Here is a 14,249-nt window from a genome sequence, read left to right as displayed (position 1 = left end):
TCTGGCATAACATCCTTAAATTCATCGATCACTGGCTCTATGACTGTGGGAATGGCAGTAGGAGGAGAGGGTTCTTTTGCTACTAAGGTATGCAAGATCCCCTGCTCTCGCCCCTCATGTGGAAATTGATTCATGGAGAGAATGACCTCATTTTCTCCCTTCTTAGTTTCAGGTTGGGTATCCTCTTTCAGGGGTTGCAGGGTAACTTTAACCTCATTTTTCCAAGAGGTATATGTGTTGTGTCTCCCATGGTGTACGGTAGATTAGTCATATTGCCATGGGCAACCAACAAAACGTGGCATGCATCCATAAGGAGTACGTCACAACACATAGACTCCTCTAAGACTTCCTAATGGTAAACTTGACCAAATAACGACAGTTTAACAAGGGTTTCGTTACCTCGTTTAACCAGTAGATCATGTAGGGATGAGGGTGTTGTTCACACTTCACTTGAGCTTGTCCACCATCTCCTGCAACGGCATATTCCCGCAACTCCCACTAACGATGATGATGTGCAAACTTTGTCTTGAGCGTCGCATCTGGTGCGAAAATATTTGTTCGCAACCATGACTCTTCAACTACTTTCAGTGCGGATAATATTGAACAACTCTACCTCATCCAGATACAGCTCTGTTGTTCCTCCTGGTTTATCATCAGACTCCCCATCATAGACGAGCTCCATTTCATTATCTCCCTAATTGTCCTTGTTTGCCGCCCAAAGGTGTGGATCAACTTGCCTCTTGGGGCACTCGAAAGAGCAATGCCTTTGTTCACCACAGGGCACTTGAAAGAGTAATGCCTCTGTTCACCACATTTGAAGTCAAGCCTGGCCAGGCTTCTTAATGGGCAGGTTTGTTCCTGTTGTCACCCCATCTCCAGGTCGAAAGCTAGGGTCAGCCAGCTCCCACGGCCTTGGATTAGCACAACGCCCTTTGATGTCGAGGAGGTTCCTCAATCGTAGTAGCAAACAAAAACGCTCCTCTTCAACTTTGCTTTCATTTGTAAGGCAAATAAATATGCCTCATCCACGTTGGTCTCCCGGTATAGGATGAGCTCATTTTGAATGTGGAGTTTCAAGTCACTAACATGGCAGTAAATTTTCATGAGCTGATCATCATTTTCATGAATTTCTTTTTGTCTCTCTATAGGGGTTTTAGGTAAAACCCTTATGTATATCCTTGCACGCTCTTCCTCCGGGATCTTAGGTGTAAATAACTGGGACGAACTTTTCATTCAGTCATGATTTCATATTCCTCCAGGTCAAGATTTTCTCCTTGCCTCTTAACCGATTGGCTTGCAATTGGTGCTATCAGATGAGGGCATGGGTACGAACATCACCTTCTTCTGCTCAGACAGCTCTTTCCACTCCAAAAATGTCTCGGCAGTAGCGAGCCAATCAAAGTCATCTGATTGTAGCCAACCAGAGAACTCAAGCACATCTAGTCAGATGCCTCTATCCAATCCTTCAAAGGCCCGCACTAGATGCTCCTCGAGGGCCATGTCGAGGTTCCTCCCCCGGTTAGGAAGCTGAGCTTCATCCCTCCCCTGGTTATAGAAAGGTTTCTCTTCTCCAGGCTCTAATTAGTCCCTCTTATGGACGACTGAACCCTACTTGGAACGAGTTTGGTGCCTCATGCGCCGGTTCCTTAAATCTTCTCAACAGGTCATTGAAATCCTCTCAAAACCACTACCATGGCCCAAAACCATTGTAGGCCCAAAACCACCACCATGGCCACGGTCTCCATGAGCTCCTTTAGCAGCCATCGTGCATAGTTGTAGTGTCCGAGGTGCTTTGGGAGTCGACCTGCTCTAGTACTAGCTGATGGAGGAAAAGGATCAAGCAAAGGGAAAACAAGGGAAACCCGCTGATCAATGTTCAAAAAGGCATAGGTGGCTGTCTAGGCAGTTTGGGCTCTAGGTCGCCTACGCGCTAAGGCTGCTTCCCAGACCCAAAGGTGGCATGTGTTGTCTTTTTTTTTAAAGTTGGATCCCCCACCCCTCCCCCCATTTTATTGTATATATTATATAATAATGATTGCGACGAATACTGTTTTTTGGTTTACCAATAAATTAATAATTACTATCACATGCACAAAGCATTTTCAATAAATTAATAATTACGATTTAATGCTATTTTTTGGATTACTAATAAATTAATAATTACTGTTACATGCAAAACAACAAGTGGCATAAAAAGTCTAATCCTTCCATATATTAATTAAAACTGAATTATTACTATGTTTTGGTTTATCAATAAATTAATAATTATGAATTAATACTATTTTTTGGATTACCAATAAATTAATAATTACTATCACATGCAAAAAGAATTTTCGATAAATTAATGATTACGAATTAATACTATTTTTTGGTTTACCAATGAATTAATAATTATTGTTCGTCTGTTACATGCAAAACGACAAGTGGCATAAAATCTAATCCTTCCATATATTAATTAACACTAAATTAATACTATTTTTTGGCTTACCAATAAATTAATAATTATGAATTAATACTATTTTTTGATTTACCAATAAATTAATATTTACTGTTGCATGTAAAAAGTATTTTCAATAAATTAATAATTATGAATTAATAGGTTTACCAATAAATTTTTTTTTTGAATATGTTGACTGTGGTTTACCAATAAATTAATAATTTCTATCACATGCAAAAAATAATTTCGATAAATTAATAATACAAATTAATATTTTTTTTTGGTTTACCAATATATTAATAATTATGAATTAATACTATTTTTTGGTTTATCAAAAAATTAATAATTATCATTACATGCAAAAAGCATTTTCGATAAATTAATAATTACGAATTTATACGATTTTTTTGGTTTAACAATAAATTAATAATTACTATCACGTGCAAAAAGTATTTTCGATAAATTAATAATTATGAAAGGTGAAGGACCGTAGTCAAACTCTTTGCCTTTTTAGCGGTAAGTACGCACTCAAAGCGAGTCTGGTTCAGGTCGAAAGTAGGAGGCCCTTCTCTAATAGGGCACTCGGTAGGTGGCTTTGCTCAATTCCTTTCTTCTTTTGTCCTGAGAAAGTTTCAATTAATAGTATTTTTTGGTTTACCAATAAATTAATAATTACTGTTACATGCAAAACAACAAGTGGCATAAAAAGCCTAATCCTTCCATATATTAATTAAAATTGAATTAATACAATATTTTGGTTTACCAATAAATTAATAATTACGAATTAATACTATTTTTTGGTGCAGGTCAAGGCCGCCTAGGGGGTCGCCTAGCCCAAACTGCCTAGGACAGGCCACCTAGTCCACGACTATGCGTTTTTCAAAATATGCCTCCTAGGCGGCTGGGCAGCCAAATTTTTGCTTATTGCTGCTGATAGATTGAAAAGACTCAAGTAGTAAAGGGAGCTTTCAATCCAAACTCCATAGCCATGCCTCTGGATAAATAAAACCAGGAAACCTTAAGGATAGAACTAAAAAAAAAAACTCCCCTCCCCCGTATATCATAACCTATTGATAGTCAAAATTCTAAACCATAGGGAAAGCACCATTTGGACCGTCTATTATAATTTTTTTTTTTTTTTAAGGGAAGATAACTTGCTATTACAAACTTCAAATCATGATTGTAAATAGAATTTAAAGAAGAAAGAAAATGCAATCTAGTCGAAAATGCTCTGAAAGATGAAAAGGTTCAAAGGCCATTTTTCAGGCCTCTAGAGGGCTTTTCTTGAAAAAAACGTTTCCCCAATTGGTGGAGCAGGTTGGGGTGTCGTAGGGTTTTGAAAGAGCTTTACATTGAGTACCAATAAGCCCAATTCTGAGCTAAGAGCAAAACGTCGAGGCAATTTCTAAGGCACACTGCTTTTGAGTTGACTAACATCATACAGTGTGGTTTTACTGTTGGTTGCTAGTACTTAAAATAGTCATTAACAGATACTATTTCTAGAAGTGACCTTCAGTGTCATAGCACAAATGTTTGAGTTTTGATTCAGATGTTTGTCTCCCTGAATCATGTAAATTTAAATAATCATATAATTATTTTTAATAAAAGGGAAAGAAGAAGGAAAAAAAAGAAAAGAATAAAAGGGTGGAGAACAAAGATAGGTAAAAAAAGAGAAAAAATATAATTATTTTTTAAAAAAAAGAGAAACAAGAAAGAAAAAAAAGAAAAGAGAAAAAGAATAAAAGGGTGGAGAACAAAGATAGGAAAAAAAAATAAAAAATATAAGGATCCTTGCCCTTTTCCCCCCTCCCCCCTCCTAAGTCTAACTTCTACATCAAATTCATCCGTCCTCTTTGGCATTTTCTCTCTTTCTCTCCGTTCTCTTTTTCTTATAAGCTCTATCTACTCCCTCACTCCCTTTCCTTGGTCTAACTCCTCCACCCCCTATCTCCCTCCCCTCTCTCGTTTTCTATTTCTCTCCCCATTCTCTCTCTCTAAAACTCTCTAGCACTCGTTGTCCCCTTTTCTCTCTCTTCGCCCCTCCTCCCTCTTTTTCTCCCACTCCCTTTCCCCTTCTACCCCTTCTCCCCACGTTCAGTAAGGATTACAAAGAAATTTTTTTTTGTTACTAGGCTAAGCTGTACCAGGTCCTCTTTAGCTCATCCCCTTCGCCTCAACACAAGGAGGATCGCCTCTACCGTTCCCACGACCTCTCAAATCTCAGACACTCAACTTGTGGATTGGGCCAACCTAGTCTCGAGGAGTTTATTTTGACATATCAGCTAAAGGACATAGATGAAGTTCTTTCCATGTTCAAACTTCTCGCTTATAAGTACTCTGCTTTATATTCTCTTGCCCCCTTGTAATCTGAACACCCAGCGTGTGGGATGCATTTTATTTTCTCCATTTTGATCTATTGTAATATATTTATTTTTATGCAACAAAGTTAATTATTCTCAAAAAAAAAAAAATCATACTTTTGATATCATTGGAAATGTATCCCTAAGAAGGCATTGTTGGGCCTAGGGCGTTCTTCATGGTCATGAACCATTTTCAGTTTGCTCATCATTGTCATCATATCATCCGAGCCTTATGCCAACTATTTGGGGATGGCTAATATTATATATTATATAATGATTCACTTTACTAAACATGCAAATGCTAAATCTTTGTTCTTTAAACTCTCTTCTATCTTACATCCTTTGGGACCGGAAAGAGTTGGCTACTTATGAAATGTGTTATTCAGTGCCTGCCATATATGGGATGCCATGTTGTTGTGGTGAAGGTTGTTGAATACTCTATGGTTGTTTGACATGCTGTTTGATTTCTTAACTGCCTATTTTTTAATTACTTTACCGCTGGCTTCTTTTGTTTTTTTTGTTTTTTGTTTTTTGTTTTTTGTTTTTATAAATTCTTATCATCCTGCCACCACATAAATTCTTCTATCTTGGGAGGGGTGGGCAGTTTTCTCTCTTTACTGGTGTAGACATTTAATTCATTTCATCAATATGTCATGGTTTAGGCTTGGGAACGTGAAGCATTTGCTTTAACAGGATGGCAGTTTACTCGCTTTACTGGTGTAGACGTTTAATTCATTTCATCAATATGTCATGGTTTAAGCTTGGGAACTTGAAGCATTTGCTTTAACAGGATGACAGTACCATCAAGGCCATCACAACAGCTTTAACTAGAGAAGGAATCAGTGCATTTCATTTTGATTTTTCAGGAAACGGGTAAACTGCATTTTCTTTCACTTTGTAAGTATTTCCCTTAATTATCTTTGGATGTCTGTGATCCATTAGTAATGCATGTTGTATCTTATGATTATATATTGGGGTTAAAAAGAAAATTCTAGTGGACAATGAGACCTTATTTTTTGTGGCTGGCAAAAAAATAAAACTGGTTATCTTAATGTTCAAGCATTCAATACTTTCATAGAAACAGCAGGCAGTAAACTAAACAGACCATATTATTTAATATATGTGTATGGAATAGTGTGTGTATGTGTGTGTGTGTGTGAGAGAGAGAGAGAGAGAGAGAGAGAGATAGAGAGATAGAGAGAGAGATTTCACTGACAACATATAGGTAGATGTGTCTAGATTCTTATGTTATGGAAATTTTGTCATGAACTCATGATATATGATTCTTCGATGATGTGCGCTACCAATAGCTTAGCAGTTTGGTCAACAATAGTTGAAAATACTGATTTGGTGTCACTTGTTGGTTGATGAAACAGTCTACAAGTTACGATCGCTTCACTGGCGCTAGCCCCCTCCATTCCAACTTGACTTTCTCTATCTCTCTCTCTCACTCTGACACTCTCACTCTGTCTCTTGGCATTTATGTTTGATTGTTCTAGCTGGAACAACCATATGTGACCATTTATAATCTGATTACCAGATGTAACCATTTATAATCTGATTGAAGTATTGTTGTTGCTCAAGAAACAACAATGTTAAAAAATTGGCTCTGGCTCAGGACTTGGCCCCCTCCCAAGCCAAGTAACTTGGGCAAGTCCAAGTGGAGGTGCCCAAGTCCTGCACGAGCCCAAAAATAGCTCCAAAATTGTGAAACTAATATAAGAAATTGTTAAAAACTAATTAAAACTATTACAAATAAAGAGAGTTATAAACATCATTAAAGTTCTAAAAGAGATGACAGTTTCCAAAAAAAAAAAATCTATAAGAGATGGAAAAAAAATGTATAGAAGATGGATTTTGAAAAAAAATGCTTTATAGCTTGAAACAATTCAGAAAAATCCAGAAAAGGGGAAAATAGAAATTAGAGCATATAATAAGAAAAATTCACAGCGCATAAATAGCATAAAAATTATATTGAAAACATATAGAACATTTTATTACTGATGAGTAATAATTTTTTTTAGTTGATTTTAACAAACCCGAGTTAGTCTAAAAAACTTGCCTTGGTAGGGTGTGAGGCCAAGTTACTCAGCGGAGTCCACGTCGACTCGGTTGAGTTATGAAACATTGAGAAGAAAAAACATCTCCTAATATGCAACATGGCTTCTTTAATGTGAGTGATGTATGGCTTGGTATCTTGGCATCTTAATGTTTTGGAGCTAGAGCGTTTTTTGTGTCGTACATGACTATCTTCATGAGCAGTTTGTCAAGAAGAAAATCATGCCTGAGTGAGGAAAGATCAACATGTTTGACCTAGGAGTAACTTGGTAGATTGTCAGCCTTGGAATGGTGGTTGTTTTTTTGTTATATGCAACAAATTGGTAAGGTTGTCCACAAGGGAATTTTACTATTCAGTCACTATTAGGAGAAATCTTTTTCACTCCCCCTCGGGGTGGTCCTGCTCCGAAACTGCTGTTTCTCTATGAGTGGATCTACCTTGGAGTTGCAATCCGTTTTTCATGGGATTGTGATCCCATGGGTCAAAGAGAGAGAGAGAGAGAGAGAGAGAGAGAGAGAGAGAGAGGTTGGCCCAAAGGGAGGATATAGTCCGTTAATAATTAACCATCATAAAATGTCCATTAATAGCAGAATGGGGGAACAAGATTCATGTAGCCAACACTAATTAGTTGGAAAAAGGCTTTGAAGATGATGATGAAAATATCCATTAATAAAATGGATGCAGTAAAGCTTGGGAATATATCTCAAAGCCTTAATATGTGTGTGTGTGCCTGTGTGTGTGCTATTTTAAAATATATCTCTTGTACAAAATCCATGGTAAATTACTTTGCAAAGTTGTACAAAAAGTTGACCTGTAATTATAAAAGATTTAGGGAAATTATCAGAAATATACCTTAATTTTAGCTTAATTGAAAAAATATCCCAACTTTCGTAAACCTTGTCTACACCATTTTTCCTCATTTTCGGCTTTTTTTTTCACGAAAATAACCTTCATTGTAGTCGTATTACCGTGAAGAACATTATGGTTTAGCGTGTTTCATAGGTTTCCTCTCTCTCTCATCGCTATCACCATTTTCATAGCTGTTTTTTCTCTCTCTCATGAATGGTTTTGATGGAATATGAAGGCTTCGAAAGATGGGGAGCTCTCTTTTTTCTTTCCCTTTATTTTTCTTCTTCTTCTTTTCTTTAATTATAGTCTTGTGAAGAAATTGGACCTTAGTTTTGGTCGCAGGGGTGCTCAGACAAGCAAAATCCAGCAGTGGATAGAAGAAAGAGAAGTCCTTGTTAGAAAGAGAAGTCCCTGTAATTTCTCTGATTATTTTAGAAGTCCCTGTTAGAAAGAGAAAAAAATAAAGGAAGAGAGAGAGAGAGCAGAGGGATATAAGAAAATGAAGTGGTTATAGACCCACTGAACGAGGTCTTCACAGTTTAGGGATTCTTTTCAGTCAAAGGTGCAATTTCTTCTTCCTTAGATTATATAACCCATGACCCAGCTCAGGCTATAGAGTTTCTCTGTCTATATATCCTCTTTTTCTCTCTCTTGGGTTATCGGCTATGTCGAATTTAACTTCTATTTCAGAGGATGGAAGTGTCTCTTCTGGTTCTAGCATCACTTAGTATTACGGTAATTCCAATACCGTAATACCGAAAGGTTTTCTCACGGTATTTTAAGTATGTATAAAATGCGCTAAACTTTACGGCCCTTAAAATACCGTAATTGTTCTTAACGGTAATACGACTACCGTGAAGGTTACTTTGGTTACAAAATGCCCAAAATTGAAGACAAAAGGTGTGGACGAAGTTTATAAAAGTTGGGTCTTTTTTCTTCTAAATAGACAAGCATTAAGGTATATTTGCGATAATTTCCCAAAAAAATTTTGGGTGCACCTTTAGTTCATGAGCTGCAGAACATAGATTGTGTATCACATGAATGTGGGCTTTAGTGGGCTTTGGATTATAGATCATGGATTAGGTTTTCGTTTATAAGCTTCCTAGTTTGGACCATGGGCTATGGTGGTTATATTCTAGATTATAGTGTAGATTTATTACCTTGAAATAATATTTTCCATAGGTTTACTTATGAAGAAAGCCTAGGGTTTTCATGATAAGACACTAGCAGTACTGTTATATAAGGATTTGCTCTATAAAGAAAAATAAGTTGGCCATTCCTTCATCAATGGATTTGAGACCTAAGGTGATTTTACAGAGAGTTGAACTTTGGCTGAGGAGGTGGGCTTGGATTAATTAGAAAAGAATCCCAAATAGATAACTAAAAGTTGATAGACTTGCAGAAATTGCTATTTATGGAAATTTGAAGAAAAAAAAAATGTAATACTGTAGTGTCTTTAAACTTCCTGGAAATCTGGAAAAGTGTATGTTTAATTCTTAATGATGAGACTCTCAAGAACTCTGTAAAGCTTGAAATAAATATTTAGAAATTGGTTAAATGACCTAACTGTGTTCAAATGATAGCAGATTGCTTTGTTTGCAAACTGGAAAAATAAAATGAAATTAAAACTGGAAAAATGATACAAGATAACTCATCCTAAAACTCCTAATTATTTTAAGTTAAATGATGTGCCAAAGAAACACTATTGAGTCATGGCATATTTGTATTCATGTTGCTCTGGTAAGTAAGTGCCATTCCAAGGATTTTCAAACTTCTGAGTCAATGTATCTTTGTTTCAGTTATTGCTTTTTTTTTTTTCCGCGTTATTGCATGCTCTTAAAAATTTAGTTATGGGTGTTACAAAATTCCTAGGTGTGTTTTTGTTTGTCTAGGTAGAAATCGATCAAAACTGATGTTCAGAGACATTCCTTTTCCAGGGAAAGTGATGGATCATTTCAATATGGAAATTACTGGAAAGAGGTTGAGGATTTGCGTTCTGTGGTTGAATACCTTTCTGGGGCTCAACGTAAAATTATAGCTATTGTCGGGCACAGTAAAGGTGATCTTGAGTTGTGTAACATGAACATTGTTTATATGTTTATGGCCTGACAAGTTAGTATAGTTAGATACCATTTGATGTGTGTGTCAGTTATGGCTGCTTTGGGTTGCATTGTTATCTCATCACTCACTTTTGAGTGGCTTAGAAGTTCATTTGACAGTTTTTTGCAAAGTAAATGAATCCAATGGGCTGTGGGGAAATCATAGTTCATTGGGCCATTAGTTAAAGTCCTGATGGGCAGTGATGTTGACGGAGAGAGTGAGAACAGCTTGGGGTTCATATCTTAATCTGGTGGTCCTGCTTTCTCTCCATCACCATATATCATTTTAGTGGATTTTGATGACGCTATGGATTATGATTTTTCTGTAATCATTCTTGATTAATATATTTTCGCTATTGTATATATATATAGACTGGTATAAGGTGTGTTAATTGGTTCAAAATAATGAAGGTTAATTGTTGTAGATGCTCAGTGAAGTATTCAGTGTGTTTAGGGCTTATATTGTTAGTATTTTGTCATATTTAGAGTTTTTTATAATTGAACAATAATGTGTACTTGATTCCATATGTCGAGGTTATTTCAAATATTTCTGTACTTGGAACACTTTGAAATCGTAAATCTGATGTATGAGTGACTTCGTATCAGTTAATGTTTAGGCAAAATTCATTCTCAACCATGAAAAGCAACTTCACACCCCCTAGCCATCCATGATGTGCATACAATTTTTTTTCTTTTGAGAAAGTTAACTTATATTGATATTAAGAGAGTACAAAAAACACACCAAGAAGGGTGCACTGTACATTAATTCAGAGTAGCCCACTAAGCAAAAAATATGGCCTAGTGACAATGAAGGCCGAATGTATAGACAACAATTACAAGAAGATGTGGTGTGTCCTAGATACTACAGATATAGATGCATACAAATTTTAGGATCCAGGGTATATATCTCAGAATCTTATCTTAGGCAATGTTTTATTTCAAAAGTTTGACAACTGGTGGTCTTTTTAATTTGTAATTTACCACATGGCAATTTGGTTGTGTGATTGATTGATTCATTATGAACTGTGATTTGTTAGTGTTGTGTGATGTTGATGGTCGTAATAGTGTGACGGTGGTGGTAATGGTGATATTGGTGGTGATGGAACTGGTGGAAGTGGAAGTGGTGGTGGCATCTGAGTGGTGGAAAAGGTGTTGGCAGATTGAGGAAATGGGTGGCATCTAAGTGCTGATGGAGTGATGGTGGTGGTGGCAGCAGCTGCTAGGCCGTGACGGTGGTAGTGGTAGTGGAGGTGGTGTGGTAGTGGTGGCAATGGAGTGGGTGATCTCGTGGTGGCTAGGCAGTAGTGTCGGAGTGAGTGGTAGACGTGGTGGTCGTGGTGCGGTGGTGGTCATCGTTTAAAAAACAGGAACTGTTTTTCACTTGGTCGCCTGAAAATCTGAGTTGGATCATTTGATTTGGGGAGATCTCGGCTAAATTGAGCTTTAAAAGGTGAAGAGTTTGTTAAAATATATGTTTTTTGGTTTATAAAAAAATGCATCATATAGTATGTATTTGAGATACTTATGAATGTGTCCCGACTTGGGCTTCCATAGCACCTCAATGGAAGTTTTTCTGGCCTCTCATTCTTATTCGATCCAGTTTTGGGACCATAAACATATCCAGCACAATAGTATCCCATAAAATGCCAAACACTGAATGTTTTATTCTAAAACTCTAATTAAGAAACGACAATGCCAAGTTTCAAGATCAAATCCTAACCTGAAGTTGCAGAGTATGGCAAAATGTTCACTGAAAATCAAAACCTACAAGGCCAAAATTTAAATTAACAAGCATTCTTGAAAGTCAAAACCCATAAAGCCCGGGCTTTTTTGTTTTCCTGATACTCTGACCAAGTATACATCATTCTCAAATCCTAGGTCTCAAAGTCAGACCCCATATCAAAGCAAAACAAGATAAGGGCAAAGCAAATGTATTGATCCTGCACATCTATGAAAAATGGTTGGAATCAGGTTTGCTCGAAAGAAAAAATGGGTTAAAATTAGAGAGAAACCAATCAAATGGCAGAAATAGGGCAATATGTCCTTTATTCAGGAGTCAATTGGGTGATTTTTGAAAATTGTGCAATTCCTGAATTTTTACCTGGTTCACTACAATGAACTGGGGGCAATTTTTGTTAAGATAGTAAAAGAAAAAATGAACAGGCGGCAATTTTTGTATAGTAGGGTGACTAATGGGTTTGGGGGCATCCGAAACTGGTGACTGCCTGATTCTGAGTCGGATCGGACAATCTCCGATCCTAATTGGTGATTTCTCAGTGCTTATGGTGGTTGTGATGGGAAGGAGGGAGGTATTGGGAGGCTACTGGGGATCAATTCAAATTTGAAAATTGAACATCCCTTAGTTACTTTAAAATATAAAAGATACAAGCCAAATAGTGGAAAAAAGGAGACATATAAGTGTTATATAAGGAGTCTTTCCTCTTCTCAACCGAAGCCTAATTTAACACGTCTCAACTCACTCAAATCTCACCATTTTATAAGCATTCAACTGTCCAGTGCTCTTGGATGTACCTCTCTTTCTGTCTCTAATTGTCCTTGCTAAATTACTATCTGTGTGTGTCTATGCCATCCACTCTTCAAGAATGCTGGCTGGCAGATTGGTTTTCCATGTGTCTCAGTTTCCTCTTGTTTGGGACTTCCCATTTACATTTGTAAGCCCAAGAAAGGCCTATATGATTCCCAGAAAGATCAACAGCTGCCATGCTTCTTGGAAGACTGATGGCAAAATGACCTTCATTAAGGCAATTGTTAACTAATGTCCATATTTGCTTTGTCGCTTTTGATATGCCTGCTAGTGTTGCGGAGCAGTTTCCTTTGGAATGTTGTAATGAGGTAAGGTGACGTTTGTTTTGAAAATATTTGAGTGATCATTTAGGCGTTGCTGGTAAGTGGTCGTTGAGGATTGTAGAGACTTGTGGATGGCGTTGATTTATTTGAAGTATGAGACATGTCTTGGGATGGGGTACTTTAGACTACTAGCATGTTAGGATTAAGTTTATATCTTGGGTCCACTGGGGTTGGCACCTGCACCTGATTTTGGTCCCTTGTTTGGCGTGGCAATAGGTTGTTGAATGTCACATACCCTACACTTTTCAGGCTTCTTGTTGATCCTCAGGCTAGGGTGTTTAGATTGGTTTGAGAGAATACATGCTGGAGTGTCCAGTTTTCCAGGAGATCTCAAGGATGCGGAGTTGATGGTATTTATGGCCCTTATGTGTACCCTTGATGATATTTATATCCCAGTAAGAGGCATGGACAAGAGGGGATCCTTGAGTCATGAGGGATCTTTTCATCAAGATCCTTCTATAGGGCTCTTAGGGATGACCTAGTGAGTTGGTCCCTTTTGTGGAGCTTCCCCACCAATGGTCGGTTGTTTTGGATGGCTATCATATACAGGTAGTATTAGGGCATTGGATCACCTTGACAGGAGAGGTCCTATATTAACAACATGTGCATTGACAATTCTAAGTCGAAACGGTTGTTGATTCACTGTTGTTTCGGTTTCAATATTTAGGCTATTATCATGGATTCTTCTTAGTTTATGTGGGCCATATTAACTTTTACTTTCAAGTTCTGAGGGCCATTAAGATGGCTTTATTGGAGAGGTTCTGTCATCTGGCAAATATTATCTGATTGCTTTGATTTGGCTGAAATATTGGGCTTGTGCCTCTAACAAATCCAATCTCATGAATATCCGTCGAATTCTTGGCCCGTAGCGGTTCTTGCTTTTAAGAAAGCGGGGCAAATTTCTCGTACTTGCTTGCTCTGTGTGCCCCCCTTTCGTCGAGTGGCCCGCCCGGTTCACTACGCTGTTGGCCTACTAAGCACTTGCCTGCAGCTCCTGCCGGCCGCTTTGCGGGTGGAGTGCTCGTTATCCCGACTGTTCTCGTTGCTGTGGTGGGGCCCCTCCCATTGCTCTACCCATAACCTATGGCAGCTCCAGCTCTCACCCGTTGGGGCCCCCCATCCGACTCCGACTACTTGGAGGCACCTCCCCACTCTTCGTCTACCTAATCTAGCTTTGAGGTTCATCTGTAAGACAAGAACAGGTCGCTAGGTCAGAGCAGAGCCTGTAGGATTGTTCGATTCCACGAGAGAGATTCAATCTCAACGAGTAATTAAACGAGTACACCAAAATCTTCTCCAAGCTTTGAGGCTTTAGGGTTGAGCTTTGTTGAACATGTCCTGTAATGTATCCCTTCTATAACTCCCAAATCATCGACTAGCACTGAACCATGTTAGTGGACTCAGCTTAGTGAATAGCGAACAATCCCTCATTTGCTCCCACCCTATTTCTTCTGATTTCTCCTTATTCGAACTCAACCTTGAGCCCAAAATGATATTTTCAACATATCACTCGTTATTCAAAGCAGAAGAAAAGTGCCCAATATGTTTAAATTTTTGAAAAATATACCCGATAGATA

General features: G+C 37.8%; 1 protein-coding gene across 16 annotated transcripts in view; it reads left to right on the top strand.

Moving 5' to 3' along the window:
- The window catches only part of LOC18445825 (uncharacterized), a 46,911-nt gene that overhangs the window by 18,349 nt on the left and 14,313 nt on the right, over window positions 1–14,249 (top strand). For all 16 annotated transcript variants that reach the window (XM_011629372.3, XM_088857015.1, XM_088857016.1 and 13 more), the window contains 2 exons: window positions 5,588–5,670; window positions 9,643–9,764. In XM_011629372.3, the coding sequence (XP_011627674.1) occupies window positions 5,588–5,670; window positions 9,643–9,764 (205 nt within the window). The remainder of the gene's footprint in view (window positions 1–5,587; window positions 5,671–9,642; window positions 9,765–14,249) is intronic.

The sequence above is a fragment of the Amborella trichopoda genome, chromosome 13 (assembly GCF_054954075.1).
Source record: "Amborella trichopoda isolate Santa Cruz 75 chromosome 13, AtrichopodaSantaCruz75HAP2 v2.0, whole genome shotgun sequence".
In the NCBI taxonomy this organism is placed as follows: Eukaryota; Viridiplantae; Streptophyta; class Magnoliopsida; order Amborellales; family Amborellaceae; genus Amborella; species Amborella trichopoda.
Note: the sequence above shows the minus strand (reverse complement) of the source record. Positions and strands in the feature narration are given on the sequence as shown.